Here is an 18868-nt window from a genome sequence, read left to right on the forward strand (position 1 = left end):
TTTCCAGGGGAAATAATCAGAGTTTTTGCTTTAAAAAAACAAAATGATCTGCCAACGGGGTCAGACAAATAATGTTAATTCAAACAGAAAGAAGATTATTTTTCTGACCCCATTGGCAGATAATTTTCCTTGTTTTAAGCAAAATCAAAGTCAATTTTTATTTATTTCCCCCAGAAAACAAGACATAATATCTTATGGCATCTTACTCATCTAGTAAACGCATCTTGATGTAAGAATGTTTAGATATTTGGACTGGAAACAAGACAGAAACACCGAGTAAGAGAAGCCTTTGTGCAGTGTGGGATATGAGCGTGTCGCTGTCATTCATGAGGGCTTGTTTTGGTGAAACGCGCGCGGCTCTGACTCCTCATGTGACGCTCCGATGCTCTCCTCTTCCCGGGACGCGCGTTTGATCCCGATCCCAGGAGCGTCTCCTCTTTGACCTCCTGCTGGGATTCTTCATCCTGCGCTTTCATGACGATCCTCAAACAAGCTTCATCTCCGTCCTCTGGGAACACCGGGAAAGAGGAGCGGCTTATTCTCCCGGGAAAAACCTGGCAGGAAGTGGAGTTTGACAGGAAGTGAATTAGTTCAAACTGAGCGAGATTTAACATGTTGATGATGAGAAACAGAATATAGACGCTTTCTAATATCTTATCATTTTATATCATTTTATATATACTGCAAAAAATACTTCTCTTACTCCGTATTTTTGTCTGGTTTCCAGTCCAAATATAAAAAAATTCTTAAATCAAGATGCATTTACTAAGTGGTAAAATGCCATATGATATTGTCTTGTTTTCTGGGGGGAAGTTACAACAAGCTAAATGATCTGCCAATAGAAAAATGATTTTAATTCAAACGGAACCAAGATTATTTTTCTTACTCCATTGGCAGATCATTTTGCTTGTTTTATGCAAAAACTCACTTAATTTTGATTTCTTTCCCCAGATAACAAGACAGTGCTTAGTAGCCTATAAGTGAACACGCACATGCTAAAGTTGACTAAAAAGAGGAATAAAAAATCATCCTTTGATAATTGATCTTAATGCCTTAATTTAAAAAATGAGGAAAACTCCAACCTTTATTGACACCAATTTTCTTTGTGAATGAATAATGTATTGTAAATAAATAAATGTTCTTCCTTAAAACACAGTGTGCATGAGTCAGGACACCCTATCAGCACATGACGTGACGGGTCTAGTGACGGGTGTGTGACGGGTGTGTGACGGGTGACGGGTGTGTGATGGGTGACGGGTCTGGTGACGGGTGTGGTGACGGGTGTGGTGACGGGTGACGGGTGTGTTGACGGGTTACGGGTGTGGTGACGGGTGACGGGTGTGGTGACGGGTTACGGGTGTGGTGACGGGTGACGGGTGTGGTGACGGGTGACGGGTGTGGTGACGGGTGACGGGTGTGGTGACGGGTGACGGGTGTGGTGACGGGTCTGGTTACGGGTGTGGTGACGGGTCTGGTTACGGGTGTGGTGACGGGTGACGGGTGTGGTGACGGGTTACGGGTGTGGTGACGGGTTACGGGTGTGGTGACGGGTGACGGGTGTGGTGACGGGTGACGGGTGTGTTGACGGGTTACGGGTGTGGTGACGGGTGACGGGTGTGGTGACGGGTTACGGGTGTGGTGACGGGTGACGGGTGTGGTGACGGGTGACGGGTGTGGTGACGGGTGACGGGTGTGGTGACGGGTGACGGGTGTGGTGACGGGTGACGGGTGTGGTGACGGGTGACGGGTGTGGTGACGGGTTACGGGTGTGGTGACGGGTGACGGGTGTGGTGACGGGTGACGGGTGTGGTGACGGGTGACGGGTGTGGTGACGGGTGACGGGTGTGGTGACGGGTTACGGGTGTGGTGACGGGTTACGGGTGTGGTGACGGGTGACGGGTGTGGTGACGGGTGACGGGTGTGGTGACGGGTGACGGGTGTGGTGACGGGTTACGGGTGTGGTGACGGGTGACGGGTGTGGTGACGGGTGACGGGTGTGGTGACGGGTGACGGGTGTGGTGACGGGTGACGGGTGTGGTGACGGGTGACGGGTGTGGTGACGGGTGACGGGTGTGGTGACGGGTGACGGGTGTGGTGACGGGTGACGGGTGTGGTGACGGGTTACGGGTGTGGTGACGGGTGACGGGTGTGGTGACGGGTGACGGGTGTGGTGACGGGTTACGGGTGTGGTGACGGGTTACGGGTGTGGTGACGGGTGACGGGTGTGGTGACGGGTGACGGGTGTGTTGACGGGTTACGGGTGTGGTGACGGGTGACGGGTGTGGTGACGGGTTACGGGTGTGGTGACGGGTGACGGGTGTGGTGACGGGTGACGGGTGTGGTGACGGGTGACGGGTGTGGTGACGGGTGACGGGTGTGGTGACGGGTGACGGGTGTGGTGACGGGTCTGGTTACGGGTGTGGTGACGGGTCTGGTTACGGGTGTGGTGACGGGTGACGGGTGTGGTGACGGGTTACGGGTGTGGTGACGGGTGACGGGTGTGGTGACGGGTGACGGGTGTGGTGACGGGTGACGGGTGTGGTGACGGGTCTGGTTACGGGTGTGGTGACGGGTCTGGTTACGGGTGTGGTGACGGGTGTGTGACGGGTGACGGGTCTGGTGACGGGTGTGTGACGGGTGACGGGTGTGTGATGGGTGACGGGTCTGGTGATGGATGTGTGACAGGTGACGGGTGTGTGATGGGTGACGGGTCTGGTGACGGGTCTGGTGACGGGTGTGTGACGGGTGTGTGATGGGTGACGGGTCTGGTGACGGGTGTGTGACGGGTGACGGGTGTGTGATGGGTGACGGGTCTGGTGACGGGTGTGTGACGGGTGACGGGTGTGTGATGGGTGACGGGTGTGGTGACGGGTGTGTGACGGGTGACGGGTGTGTGATGGGTGACGGGTCTGGTGATGGGTGTGTGACAGGTGACGGGTGTGTGATGGGTGACGGGTCTGGTGACGGGTCTGGTGACGGGTGTGTGACGGGTGTGTGATGGGTGACGGGTGTGTGACGGGTGACGGGTGTGTGACGGGTGACGGGTCTGGTGACGGGTGTGTGACGGGTGACGGGTGTGTGATGGGTGACGGGTCTGGTGATGGGTGTGTGACAGGTGACGGGTGTGTGATGGGTGACGGGTCTGGTGACGGGTGTGTGACGGGTGTGTGATGGGTGACGGGTCTGGTGACGGGTGTGTGACGGGTGACGGGTGTGTGATGGGTGACGGGTCTGGTGACGGGTGTGTGACGGGTGACGGGTGACGGGTGTGTGATGGGTGACGGGTCTGGTGACGGGTGTGTGACGGGTGTGTGATGGGTGACGGGTCTGGTGACGGGTGTGTGACGGGTGACGGGTCTGGTGACGGGTGTGTGACGGGTGTGTGACGGGTGTGTGATGGGTGACGGGTCTGGTGACGGGTGTGTGACGGGTGACGGGTGTGTGATGGGTGACGGGTCTGGTGACGGGTGTGTGACGGGTGACGGGTGTGTGATGGGTGACGGGTCTGGTGATGGGTGTGTGACAGGTGACGGGTGTGTGATGGGTGACGGGTCTGGTGACGGGTGTGTGACGGGTGACGGGTGTGTGATGGGTGACGGGTCTGGTGATGGGTGTGTGACAGGTGACGGGTGTGTGATGGGTGACGGGTCTGGTGATGGGTCTGGTGACGGGTGTGTGATGGGTGACGGGTCTGGTGACGGGTGTGTGACGGGTGACGGGTGTGTGATGGGTGACGGGTCTGGTGACGGGTGTGTGAGGATGTGGGAAGGGAACTTAATCAGGATCATAATATCCTGGATCCATCAAATAACTGGCCTTTAAAAATAAAAATGTCCCTGCCTCTATGGGAATTTTAATGAGTAAATAAATACATTTGAATAAAATTACATTAAAATTAAATCAACAAGTATACATAATTAGATATTATATATGCATATTTATATATGATAATATAACATTTGTATATACAGTAAGTTAATTATTATAAATGTATATAATTTTTCAGTGTATAAATTGTGTTTATAAAAGATAGATGTGTTTTTAAATGTTAGCATAGGCTTCCTCACTCAAGGATGATCATATTTGAACTTAAGAACTGATAAGAATTTGCATAAATGCAAATATGGGGATCCGTGGATCTAGAAGATGTCCAATTGATTCCTTCAGCATTTGAAGGTTTTCATGGAAATGTAATGTTGTTATTCTCTCCATTACTCCTGCTCACCTCAACACACACACACACACACACACACACACACACACACACACACACACAACTCCTGCTCACCTCAACACACACACACACACACACACACACACAACTCCTGCTCACCTCAATGCAGAAGATTTTACGTTTTTCTATCCTGAAACATTTGGATGCACACACTGTAGCCAAAACGTTTCTCACACACACACACACACACACACACACACAGTCAGTCAGTCAGCAGTTGCTCGTCTGGGGCAGTTTAGTAGATAGAAATCTCAACACTTCAGGCAATTTGTCAGTCCCGTCTCTCCCTGTCTCTCTCTCTCTCTCTCTCTCTCTCTCTCTCTCTCTCTCTCTCTCTCTCTCTCTCTCTCTCTCTCTCTCTCTCTCTCTCTCCATCTCTGTGAGGTTTTCAAGGTCAGTGTTCCTCTGGATCTGCTGCTGGTTTCTGTGTCTTCATCCTCTCTCACGGATCCTGATGTTGTTTTGTTCAGGGTTTGTTAAAAGAGCTTCTGCTGGTTCCCGGTCCACGGATCGGTGTTATTGAGGAGTTTAAAACACACTAATGGGGGTCTGCATTTCACTTGCAAGGGCCTGAATTCTAAACACTTTTCATCTTGTAGGTGTTTAAATATTTAAACATGATTAATGAGTAGAGTGAATCAGAGCAGCGGCTCGCCAGAATAAACCAGCCTTGGTTAACAGAGGCTTCTACAATGAACAGGTTCTATCAAGAACCTTATATAGATATATAACATACATAGAACCTGTCAGGGGTTCCTTCAAGGGATCATTTTATGGAATTAGTTTTAACTAATTAACTCTTTCATGCATGAATTAAGACAACTTCAGTCAGGATTCTTATGTGTTTTTTGCTCTTAGGGCAGTAGTCCACTAAAACACACTACAATTATTGTGCATTACGTAATCAGATTACTTTTGATGTAACGTGTAAAGTAACGCACTACAAGTAACGTGCATTATGTAATCAGATTACTTTTTGATGTGACGTGTAAAGTAACGCACTACAAGTAACGTGCATTACGTAATCAGATTACTTTTTGATGTTACGTGTAAAGTAACGCACTATAAGTAACGTGCATTACACAATCAGAGTACTTTTGACGTAACATGTAAAGTAACAACAACAACAACAACAACAAACTTTATTTATAAAGCACTTTTAACACAATGCAAATTGATCCAAAGTGCTGTACATAGTGCATAACAGGACTACACTAGAACAACAATTACAAGTTTCCGAAAGCTAAAGCATAAAAATATGTTTTCAGAGTAGATTTAAAAATGTCCAATGAAGGAGCAGACCTCACATGACGAACTAATCAGATTACTTTTTGATGTAACGTGTAAAGTAACGCACTACAAGTAACGTGCATTATGTAATCAGATTACTTTTTGATGTGACGTGTAAAGTAAATGCACTACAAGTAACGTGCATTACGTAATCAGATTACTTTTGATGTAACGAGTAAAGTAACGCACTACAAGTAACGTGCATTACATAATCAGATTACTTTTGATGTGACGTGTAAAGTAACGCACTACAAGTAACGTGCATTACGTAATCAGATTACTTTTGATGTGACGTGTAAAGTAAATGCACTACAAGTAACGTGCATTACATAATCAGATTACTTTTGATGTGACGTGTAAAGTAACGCACTACAAGTAACGTGCATTACGTAATCAGATTACTTTTTGATGTTACGTGTAAAGTAACGCACTACAAGTAACGTGCATTATGTAATCAGATTACTTTTTGATGTGACGTGTAAAGTAACGCACTACAAGTAACGTGCATTATGTAATCAGATTACTTTTGATGTGACGTGTAAAGTAACGCACTACAAGTAACGTGCATTATGTAATCAGATTACTTTTGATGTAACGAGTAAAGTAACGCACTACAAGTAACGTGCATTATGTAATCAGATTACTTTTGATGTGACGTGTAAAGTAACACACTACAAGTAACGTGCATTATGTAATCAGATTACTTTTTGATGTGACGTGTAAAGTAACGCACTACAAGTAACGTGCATTACGTAATCAGATTACTTTTTGATGTGACGTGTAAAGTAACGCACTACAAGTAACGTGCATTATGTAATCAGATTACTTTTGATGTGACGTGTAAAGTAACGCACTACAAGTAACGTGCATTATGTAATCAGATTACTTTTGATGTAACGAGTAAAGTAACGCACTACAAGTAACGTGCATTATGTAATCAGATTACTTTTGATGTGACGTGTAAAGTAACACACTACAAGTAACGTGCATTATGTAATCAGATTACTTTTTGATGTGACGTGTAAAGTAACGCACTACAAGTAACGTGCATTACGTAATCAGATTACTTTTTGATGTGACGTGTAAAGTAACGCACTACAAGTAACGTGCATTACGTAATCAGATTACTTTTTGATGTGACGTGTAAAGTAACGCACTACAAGTAACGTGCATTACGTAATCAGATTACTTTTGATGTAACATGTAAAGTAATGCACTAATCAGATTACTTTTGATGTAACGAGTAAAGTAACGCACTACAAGTAACGTGCATTATGTAATCAGATTACTTTTGATGTAACGTGTAAAGTAACGCACTACAAGTAACGTGCATTACGTAACCAGATTACTTTTGATGTAACGAGTAAAGTAACGCACTACAAGTAACGTGCATTATGTAATCAGATTACTTTTTGATGTGACGTGTAAAGTAACGCACTACAAGTAACATGCATTACGTAATCAGAAAAGAAAAAAAAGAAAGGGAAAAATTTCAATATGTATACACATTTATATAAATGTAAATAAATACAGTAAATAATACTTCTCGGAAAATTAAAAGGAACAAACAAATCGTGGCAGCAATTATAACATAAATGGACATAATTAACTTTTATGAATTAAGCAGCTCGTAAACATACTTTATCACTAGAAAAAGGTTTTAAAAGCAGGTTTTCCTGCATGAATGTTGATTATTTTCCATTGTGGATTATTCTCCTCATATTCTCCAGTGTTGATTATTCTCCTCATATTCTCCAGTGTTGATTATTCTCCTCATATTCTCCAGTGTTGCGGCTCCTCTCTTCCCAGTCTGTCAGTAATGCTCTGTTCACTTCCTGTCTCTATGAAGCCCCTCCTTCTGAAAGCACACTGTGCTCTGATTGGTCGGCTAGAGCAGTGTGTTGTGATTGGTCAATCCCTTCGAGTGTGTTTGGAATATGCCCCGCCCCTTTCCATAACCGCCAGTTTAACACACTACTAACTAACACACCCAGGCCCCGCCCCTTTATTCTTTAACATTGGTTTAAGAACCCTGGGCGGTTGACACCATTCAGTGTCAAGAATAGACTAGTTCTTCACAATAGACAAGATCACTTACATAGCAAAAGAAAAGAAATGAAACGACTGGTCTATTCTTGGGCTATGGTTTAGACGTCTATTAAATTTTCACTGACGGTCAAATTTTTGCCGTGTTTTGGACATCTGGGATGTGTTTGTACGGCTATTCGATGTCTTTTAAACGCAAGATTGCTTGCTGGGTTGTGTCTTGTGTGTTCTTATGATGTTTGTGTGTGTGTTCCAGCCGTGGTCAGTGCTATCCCGGTTCCCACACTGGAGAGCAGCCAGTATCCGGGAATCCTACCGTCTCCCACCTGTGGTTTCAGCGCTCACCCGAAGTTCACCCTGAGACCGATGCCGTTCTCCACGCTCACCGTGGACCGCGGTTACGCTGCCGGTGAGGCTTCTGCGTTTCAGAAACACTGTTCTAAAGTTTGAGACATTAATGTGACCCTGGACCACTAACACCAGTCTGGAGCCGCACGGGTATATCTGTGGCAATAGCAACTATACATTATGGGTCAAAATTATCCATTTTTCTTTTATGCCAAAAATCATGAGGATATTAAGATCATGTTCCATGAAGATATTTAGTAAATGTCCTACCGTAAATATATAAAACATGTATTTTTGTGAGTGAATGCAGCACAATCGTGAACATAAATGCACAACTTTAAAGGAGATTTTCTCAATGTTTACATTTTTTTGCTCCTCAGATTCCAGATTTTCAATAGTTGTGTCTCGACCAAATATTGTCCTATCCTAACAAACCACACATCAATGGAGAGATTATTTATTCAGCTTTCAGATTATGTTTAAATCTTAATTTTAAAAAAATGACCCATGTGACTGGGTTTTTGATCAGGGTCACATATGTGTTTGTATGGCCTTTAGGAAAAATCTTTTTTTTTTACATTTTACACTTTTTTTGTCATGTGTTTCACTTTAGAATACTGAGTCAAATAATTAGTAGTCGTAACACTTGATTCATTATCAATGGGTTACCGTTACCTTATACATTATGCATTATTAATATCATTATTAATGTCTTCAGTGAGGTATGAAAAATAGTAGATTCTGATGAGCTAATAGTGAACGTCCACATTCATCTGAGCGCTATTACTTACTAATTATTACTTACTAGTTATATAATGTTATAGTGTGTTACTCATTTGTTCCTGTGTAGTTCTTCATTAATGAGGGTACCGTATTATAAAGTGTTACCCCAATTTTTTACCCTAAGTATTCGAGAGTACCGTCAGCTGTTACTAAATCGACCAATCACAGCACAGCAACACGAACGTCTGTTTTATCCGTGTGGTTTATAGATGTAGCGTCCCTGAATAAACCAGGCTCCTCGTTCTCTGTCTCGCTGTGTTTTGCTCTGAGCTTTAAATGAGTTTGTTAGCAGAAGACATTGATTTGATTTGGTTCTTTGGCAGCAGCTGGAGTCTGTTTGCTTCATTGAAATAAATGACATTTTCTAGAGGCTCTTAGTGAGCAGAAGTATTTGCACAAACAACGTCTCTGAGGGAGAAAGTTCACAGAGACTTTGAGTGTAAATGTCCTCTGACATGAGGAAACGCAAGCGCCGGAGGTCCGGGTCACGTTGACTTCAGTTAATACGCGATCAGCATGTGTTTGCATGATTACAGCGGGAAAATACAACCTTTGTTTCCAAAATGGCCAACGTACACTTTCTTCCATGAGCCACAGTCTGTACCAGCAGGCAAACTGCATTTCAATTAATTAGTAATTATTCAGATCAAATCAGTTCAACTGTCAATCTTACAAGATTCATTTATTTCAATCAAATTGTGTTCTCATCGGTCAAATCCGATTCTATTTGTGACTACTTGAGGCAAAACTCACTGAAACTCAACTGATGCATCACACCATCAGCTTGTCTTCATCTGTGATTGGCTGTTGTTTATGCCTATCAATTTAATATTTAAAAAAAATCTTAAATCAAGATGCATTTACTAGATGAGTAAAATGCCATAAGATATTATGTCTTGTTTTCTGGGGAAATAAATCAAAATGAACCGAGTTTTTGTTTGGAAAAAAAAGGCAAAATGATCTGCCAATGGGGTCAGAAAAATAATGTTAATTCAAACAGAAACGAGATTATTTTTCTGACCCCATTGGCAGATAATTTTGCCTCTTTTTTTTCAAACAAAAACTTCCCCAGAAAACATAAGAGACATAATATCTTATGACATTTTAGTCATCAAGTAAATGCATCTTGATTTAAGAATGTTTAGACATTTGGACTGTAAACAAGACAGAAACACTGAGTAAGAAAGCGTTTATTGCAGTGTGGCTGCTGTTTATGCTTCTCATTTGCATAAAGTTGAGCTTTTCTGCTGATGTGTGTGTGTTTTCCCCAAGCGTTCTGCTGATGTGTGTGTGTTTCTCAGCGATGGCAGCAGAGGGCGCTCCTCCAATGGCTCCTCAAACACAGCAGACGCTGATTCCCACGGCCCAGTCGGAGCCGCCGGGGCCCGAAGAGATTCCCAGCAGAACCATCCCGACCGCATGTGTTCGACCCACACACCCACTGCGCAGCTTCACCAACACGCTCCTGCCGCCACCCATGGGGACCATCGAACCCAAGGTCTACAACCCCATGACAGGTGAACATCAGCCATTCAGATCCATAGCAGCTTGTGCTAGTTCATATGAGACGGGCCGGATTTACAAGTAAAGTAATGTAACGAGTAAAGTAACGCACTACAAGTAACTGGCATTACATAATCAGAGAAAAGCAAGTAAATTAAAGCGATCTGGTTGTTGTATTCATGACCCTTAACCGTCTAAGCGCTGCAACTGTGTCTACTAAGATTGCTTTTTTGATGTAACGAGTAAAGTAACGCACTACAAGTATTGTGCATTACATAATCAGATTACTTTTTGATGTAACGAGTAAAGTAACGCACTACAAGTAACGTGCATTACATAATCAGATTACTTTTTGATGTAACGAGTAAAGTAACGCACTACAAGTAACGTGCATTACATAATCAGATTACTTTTTGATGTATTGTGTAAAATACAGTAACGCACTACAAGTAACGTACATTACGTAATCAGATTACTTTTTGATGTAACGAGTAAAGTAACGCACTACAAGTAACGTGCATTACATAATCAGATTACTTTTTGATGTAACGAGTAAAGTAACGCACTACAAGTAACGTGCATTACATAATCAGATTACTTTTTGATGTAACGTGTAAAATACAGTAACGCACTACAAGTAACGTACATTACGTAATCAGATTACTTTTTGATGTAACGAGTAAAGTAACGCACTACAAGTAACGTGTATTACATAATCAGATTACTTTTTGATGTAACGTGTAAAATACAGTAACGCACTACAAGTAACGTACATTACGTAATCAGATTACTTTTTGATGTAACGTGTAAAATACAGTAACGCACTACAAGTAACATACATTACGTAATCAGATTACTTTTTGATGTAACGAGTAAAGTAACGCACTACAAGTATTGTGCATTACATAATCAAATTACTTTTTGATGTAACGAGTAAAGTAACGCACTACAAGTAACGTGCATTACATAATCAGATTACTTTTTGATGTAACGAGTAAAGTAACTCACTACAAGTAACGTGCATTACATAATCAGATTACTTTTTGATGTAACGTGTAAAATACAGTAACGCACTACAAGTAACGTGCATTACATAATCAGATTACTTTTTGATGTAACGTGTAAAATACAGTAACGCACTACAAGTAACATACATTACGTAATCAGATTACTTTTTGATGTAACGAGTAAAGTAATGCACTACAAGTAACGTGCATTACATAATCAGATTACTTTTTGATGTAACGTGTAAAATACAGTAACGCACTACAAGTAACGTACATTACGTAATCAGATTACTTTTTGATGTAACGAGTAAAGTAACGCACTACAAGTAACGTGCATTACATAATCAGATTACTTTTTGATGTAACGTGTAAAGTACAGTAACGCACTACAAGTAACGTGCATTACATAATTAGATTACTTTTTGATGTAACGTGTAAAGTACAGTAACGCACTACAAGTAACGTGCATTACATAATCAGATTACTTTTTGATGTAACGTGTAAAGTACAGTAACGCACTACAAGTAACGTGCATTACATAATCAGATTACTTTTTGATGTAACGTGTAAAGTACAGTAACGCACTACAAGTAACGTGCATTACATAATCAGATTACTTTTTGATGTAACGAGTACAGTAACGCTCTACAAGTAACGTGCATTACATAATCAGATTACTTTTTGATGTAACGTGTAAAATACAGTAACGCACTACAAGTAACGTACATTACGTAATCAGATTACTTTTTGATGTAACGAGTAAAGTAACGCACTACAAGTAACGTGCATTACATAATCAGATTACTTTTTGATGTAACGTGTAAAGTACAGTAACGCACTGCAAGTAACATACAGTACATTACATAATCAGATTACTTTTTCATGTAACAAGTAAAGTAACGCATTTCAAGTAACGTGCATTACGTAATCAGACCCGTTTCGGTGCATGTCTCTTTAAATGATAATGAGCAACTGCCCCCCCCCCCCCCTCTCTCTCTTCTGTGGGGCGTGTCACACAAGACACGTAAAGTGTTGCCTTTGGTGGACAGTATACACATGGGTGAGGGGGAAATATGCTAATACGGGACAGTCCGGGGCTGTCATATTGATGTCCTATGATGTCATATTGCTCAGAAAATCCAAACGGCTTGATTATTGAACGTGTTTAGGCTTTTGAGGATAAAAAATAAAGGAGTGAATGGATTTTTTCATTATGAAGAAAGTGTCCACACACTGCAAAGACACATTTATATGCAAACACCATATAAAAGTGAATTTTGCATCGGATGACCCCTTTAAAAAGAAGGTTTTTGTTCTTCAAAAGTGTTCATTATCACCTTTGGACGATCCATACACACACCGTGTTTTACCGGGATCTGTCATGTTGAGTGATTATAATATGATGACGTCATCAGAGTCTGGCATACCTTGGCTTACCATACCATCTGTCTACCTACAGTATCTAAAATAATGATCTGCAATCGTTTAGAATAAACTGCAATATTCCACAAAAAAACACAAGAATATTCCATTTTGAAAAGAAGAAGAAAATATCAGTTTATTCTGAGGAATGTTGGGGTTTATTCAGGAGGAGTAAACCGGGATCTCGTGTGTGTTTGTGTCTGTAGCCAGAGGAGAGATGATAGAGACGAGTCTCTCGTGTGAAATCAGAAAAAAAAAAGCGGTGTGTGTGTGTGTGTGTGTGTGTGTGTGTGTGTGTGTGTGTGTGTGTGTGTGTGTGTGCGGTGTGTGTGTGTGTGTGTGTGAGAGTGTGCGTGTGTGCGTGAGGTGTGTGTGTGTGTGTGTGTGTGTGAGAGTGTGTGTGTGTGCGGTGTGTGTGTGTGTAATGTTCATCGATTGCATCTTCACACGGATGTGGACTCTCAGAAACGCAGATGCTCCAGGGCTCCTCGCTCCTCAGGAGATCTCCGGCTCTTCTGGGTGTTCGGGTCTGGGCTGATTCTGACATCTTTCCCCCGGAGTTACGATATAATTGGTTTTGCTCAAACCGTTCTGTGGATGTGGGTCTCGACCACCCTTCGCTCCGGACGCTTTTCCATTATGCTCGAGAACAGAGTCTGAATGGACACTCGGATTCTCCACTAGGACCGTTTACAGGATCCAGCAGTGAGAGCAAATCTTACATCACAGGAATCTGATTAAAACATTCTCCCTGAAATCCATCAGAAAAACTCAATCTGAGTCTGATTAGAGATCTGTCTGTCTGTCTGTCTGTCTGTCTGTCTGTCTATCATCTATCTGTCTGTCTATCATCTATCTGTCTGTCTGTCTGTCTGTCTGTCTGTCTGTCTGTCTATCTTCTGTCTGTCTGTCTGTCTGTCTGTCTGTCTGTCTGTCTATCATCTGTCTGTCTGTCTATCTATCTGTCTGTCTGTCTGTCTGTCTGTCTATCTGTCTGTCTGTCTGTCTGTCTGTCTGTCTGTCTGTCTGTCTGTCTATCATCTATCTATCTGTCTGTCTGTCTATCTGTCTGTCTGTCTGTCTGTCTGTCTGTCTGTCTGTCTGTCTGTCTGTCTGTCTGTCTGTCTGTCTATCTATCTGTCTATCTGTCTGTCTGTCTGTCTGTCTGTCATCTATCTGTCTGTCTGTCTGTCTGTCTGTCTATCATCTATCTGTCTGTCTGTCTGTCTGTCTGTCTGTCTATCATCTATCTGTCTGTCTGTCTGTCTGTCTGTCTGTCTGTCTATCATCTATCTGTCTGTCTGTCTGTCTGTCTGTCTGTCTGTCTGTCTGTCTGTCTGTCTGTCTGTCTGTCTGTCTGTCTGTCTGTCTGTCTGTCTATCTATCTATCTATCTATCTGTCTGTCTGTCTGTCTGTCTGTCTGTCTGTCTGTCTGTCTGTCTGTCTATCATCTATCTGTCTGTCTGTCTGTCTGTCTGTCTTTCTACTTTATTCTTGTTGTTTGTAAGTCTTGATCAGACTGTCGTTCTCTCTCTCTCTCCTCCACTGCTGTTCTGTCGTTCTCTCTCTCTCTCCTCCACTGCTGTTCTGTCGTTCTCTCTCTCCTCCACTGCTGTTCCTGAAACACATTATAAAAACGTTTCTTTGGAAAATGAATCATTTGTTTGAACCTTGAAATGTATCTTTGTCCCCCAGGTTGTGAATTATGACTGATCAAGTAAAAGCTCCAGTCCGTGTGTTATCGGGTTGTGTTGTATTACTAATGCGTTGAGTTACGGATGTTAATTAATTGTTGACACGGAGCCGCGAGAGTAGATCATGTGCTGACGTGCGTCGACTCTCAGCAGAAGCCGGAGAGAGAGAGAGAGAGACGGGTCTCAGGAGACGCGGGCGATCGAGGCGCTGGCGGGTGGAGATGCACTGCCCGCCGGCTCATCACACTCCGGCTTTTGTTCCTGTTGTTTCAGAAGAGCTCATCCGTCTTTTAAAGAAATATTTAAAGCCATCTCCATCTTCCCCTCGAGAGAGAGACGGATCAATCGATCAGACTTCGCTTCAGTCGAGCGCTTCTCCACAGAAACACAGATGCGTTCGGCTCAAGAGTGCAGACTCTCACTGGACATCATTATTGATCAACTGCACTTCATCTACAGACGTTTCTCTCTCTTCATCCTGCAAACATCACGCTCCTCCTCAGAGTTTCTGTCTCGCTCTCCAGAACTGATGTCTAAACATTCCTACATCAAGACACATTTACTGGAGGAGAACAATGAGTCTAGCCTGGGAAAACCCAGACCACTCTCAGTTGTAACTGTCCATAGACACTTCATTTCCACAGGGGCGTCACCAACGGATGTCGGATAGATCTAAAACCAATCAGAGCGATGAATGACATGACGTATGCGGAGCGACGGAGAAACATCTCGAGACTCTCAGCAATTCTCTGTTTGTGTTAACGAAAATTACAATTTTAAATCGCTTGAAACAGACGCGATAGCTGATTCGAACGAGTGATGTTGTGATGTTCCACGGCGGCATCCATCTTTGTAATGTACAAAATCTGCGTGACCGTCTCTGCTCTGTCGTCATCGTGTAAAGCCCGCCCCAACGTTTCTGATTGGTGCCGCGATTTCGACGGATTGGAAATGGGTTTCAATGGGCTCTTTGCCAGACCCACTTGCAGAGCAAATCTAAATTTGCCGGAAGTGGTCTGGGTTTTCCCAGGCTACAATGAGTCCATTGTTTCCCGTTGAATTAAGTTTATTTTTCTGACGCCATTGGCATATTCGTTCCTGTTTTAAATACAAACGTAAAACTGTTTACACAACTTCAGTCATTTAGCTTCTCCAGTAAATGTGTCTTGATTTTAAACTGTAGTTAGTGAGTAATTGTCACGATACACACACGGGAAACGGGTTAGATCCAATAGCAGTGTTTATTGGGTAAGTCCGTACTCACAAACTAGTCCAGGCAGGGGTCAAAACCAAAGAAGCAATCCAAACATAAAACAGGGAACAGAAGTGGCGTGATAATAGACAAGGACTCCGTGACAAACACCGAAACAACCAGGGATATATACACACAGACCTAACCATGAAACAGGGAACAGCTGGGAACAATGATGACGGGGAACAGCTGAGTGCAAAGAACAGTGATTGGTACAGACAAGGATTGTGGGGAATGCAGTTCATAATGTGGATGACACCGTGGGGAAGAGGACCTCTAGTGGACACCAGGAATACACAAACCAGACACTGTGACATAACCCCCCCTCTACGGAGCGGCTACCAGACGCTCCAAGACAAAACAAAAGTCCAGGCGGGAGGTGGAATGGTGGAGGATCAGGGGAAGGGATGGGGGGCCAGGTCCCTGAAGGGGAACAGGAACAGTGAGTGACGGCTTAGCCGGCGGCCAGGGCGAAGCAGACGACCCATCAGGCGGCCAGAGCGAAGCAGACGACCCATCAGGCGCCCAGAGCGAAGCAGACGACCCATCAGGCGGCCAGAGCGAAGCAGACGACCCATCAGGCGGCCAGAGCGAAGCAGACGACCCATCAGGCGACCAGAGCGAAGCAGACGACCCATCAGGCGGCCAGGGCGAAGCAGACGACCCATCAGGCGACCAGAGCGAAGCAGACGACCCATCAGGCGGCCAGAGCGAAGCAGACGACCCATCAGGCGGCCAGAGCGAAGCAGACGACCCATCAGGCGGCCAGAGCGAAGCAGACGACCCATCAGGCGGCCAGGGCGAAGCAGACGACCCATCAGGCGACCAGAGCGAAGCAGACGACCCATCAGGCGGCCAGGGCGAAGCAGACGACCCATCAGGCGGCCAGAGCGAAGCAGACGACCCATCAGGCGGCCAGGGCGAAGCAGACGACCCATCAGGCGGCCAGAGCGAAGCAGACGACCCATCAGGCGGCCAGGGCGAAGCAGACGACCCATCAGGCGGCCAGAGCGAAGCACACGACCCATCAGGCGGCCAGAGCGAAGCAGACGACCCATCAGGCGGCCAGGGCGAAGCAGACGACCCATCAGGCGGCCAGAGCGAAGCAGACGACCCATCAGGCGGCCAGAGCGAAGCAGACGACCCATCAGGCGGCCAGAGCGAAGCAGACGACCCATCAGGCGGCCAGGGCGAAGCAGACGACCCATCAGGCGGCCAGAGCGAAGCAGACGACCCATCAGGCGGCCAGAGCGAAGCAGGCAACCCATCAGGCGGCCAGAGCGAAGCAGACGACCCATCAGGCGGCCAGGGCGAAGCAGACGACCCATCAGGCGGCCAGGGCGAAGCAGACGACCCATCAGGCGGCCAGAGCGAAGCAGACGACCCATCAGGCGGCCAGAGCGAAGCAGACGACCCATCAGGCGGCCAGAGCGAAGCAGACGACCCATCAGGCGGCCAGGGCGAAGCAGACGACCCATCAGGCGGCCAGAGCGAAGCAGGCAACCCATCAGGCGGCCAGAGCGAAGCAGACGACCCATCAGGCGGCCAGGGCGAAGCAGACGACCCATCAGGCGGCCAGAGCGAAGCAGACGACCCATCAGGCGGCCAGAGCGAAGCAGACGACCCATCAGGCGGCCAGAGCGAAGCAGACGACCCATCAGGCGGCCAGAGCGAAGCAGACGACCCATCAGGCGGCCAGGGCGAAGCAGACGACCCATCAGGCGGCCAGAGCGAAGCAGACGACCCATCAGGCGGCCAGGGCGAAGCAGACGACCCATCAGGCGGCCAGAGCGAAGCAGACGACCCATCAGGCGGCCAGGGCGAAGCAGACGACCCATCAGGCGGCCAGAGCGAAGCAGACGACCCATCAGGCGGCCAGAGCGAAGCAGACGACCCATCAGGCGGCCAGAGCGAAGCAGACGACCCATCAGGCGGCCAGAGCGAAGCAGACGACCCATCAGGCGGCCAGAGCGAAGCAGACGACCCATCAGGCGGCCAGGGCGAAGCAGACGACCCATCAGGCGGCCACGGAACAGGAACAGGCACCGGCTCGGGAACAGGAACAGGCAATGGCTCGGCGACGGCCATCTTGTCCGGAGACACCGGCTCGGCAGAGGTGACCTGAACAGTCTCTGGATCGGCAGACGTGATCTGAACGGTTTCTGGACCGGCCGACATCCTGTGCCTCCTCCACGCATGCAGTACCGCTACTGCGTAAAAGAGGAACACCGCCCTCTTGGCTGTGGCCGGACTGATGGTGGGCAGTTCCGAGACGACCGCGGGCTGCACGGCAACGGCCTCTGTTCCTGTTCCTGTTGCTTCTACATGTTGTCACTTCTTGAAATGTCCAGTGCTTGTCTTGAAGCTCCGCCCCCTGTTTGCCGGGAGCAGCAGCTCATTTGCATTTAAAGGGACAGACACAGAAACGGTGTGTTTTTGCTCACCCTCAAAAAGTGACAATTTTAACATGATATATAAAAATATCTGTGGGGTATTATGAGCTAAAACTTCACACACACACACTGGGGACATCAGAGACTTATCTTACAGTTTTTGAAAAGGATGCATTGCAATAGTGATCTGGCGTCTCTAAGCATCAGTGAAGGAGAGAGAGTGTAATAAACCCGTGGAGAGAGACGGGACGAGTTAAGCGGCGCTCAGGGTTGATGGAGTTTCTAAAGCGTGCCGGTGATGTGAGGAATCGTGGCAGACAAACCTGACACACACACACACACACACGTCCTCGACTGACAGACACGATCTGTCCAGATATTAAGACAGAGAGAGCATTGCCTTATGGGAACGAGAGAGCACAAACCTCATCTAAACACGTCCAGGTCACAAACACAGAAAATATGATATTGTGCTTGAAGAAAATGGAGGTTATTTTACGGCCAAAACAAATAATGCTTATTCCCAGTTATATTTCTCATTATTAAAGTGCAATGTTGTGTTTATTTAAATGAGCAGAACAGCGAATGCAGCCGTGCATGATGTATGAATACTGTACTATTTGAATAATACATCATTATTTTCAAGACAATTGAAATAATCATTGCTGTGTGTGTGTGTGTGTGTGTGTGTGTGTGTGTGTGTGTGTGTGTGTGTGTGTGTGTGTGTGTGTGTGTGTGTGTGTGTGTGTGTGTGTGTGTGTGTGTGTGTGTGTGTGTGTGCATCTGAATGTTTAAGGCGCTTAGTCAATGTTTTGTTTATTTAAATCATGATGGAGAATCCACAAACGCTGGCAGTGTGTATAACTACAGTTTAATACCGCATCATTCTCTGCAT

At 45.6% G+C, this 18868-nt stretch overlaps 1 protein-coding gene across 1 annotated transcript in view; it reads left to right on the forward strand.

Moving 5' to 3' along the window:
• Positions 1-18868, forward strand: part of dcc (DCC netrin 1 receptor) — a gene marked incomplete at its 5' end in the record, with an annotated part of 182987 nt that overhangs the window by 148204 nt on the left and 15915 nt on the right. The window contains 2 exons of the mRNA XM_079605559.1: positions 7827-7979; positions 10003-10218. Coding sequence (XP_079461685.1) covers positions 7827-7979; positions 10003-10218 — 369 coding nt within the window. The remainder of the gene's footprint in view (positions 1-7826; positions 7980-10002; positions 10219-18868) is intronic.

This window comes from Phoxinus phoxinus, assembly GCF_949152265.1.
Source record: "Phoxinus phoxinus genome assembly, chromosome: 3".
NCBI classification, from domain to species: Eukaryota; Metazoa; Chordata; class Actinopteri; order Cypriniformes; family Leuciscidae; genus Phoxinus; species Phoxinus phoxinus.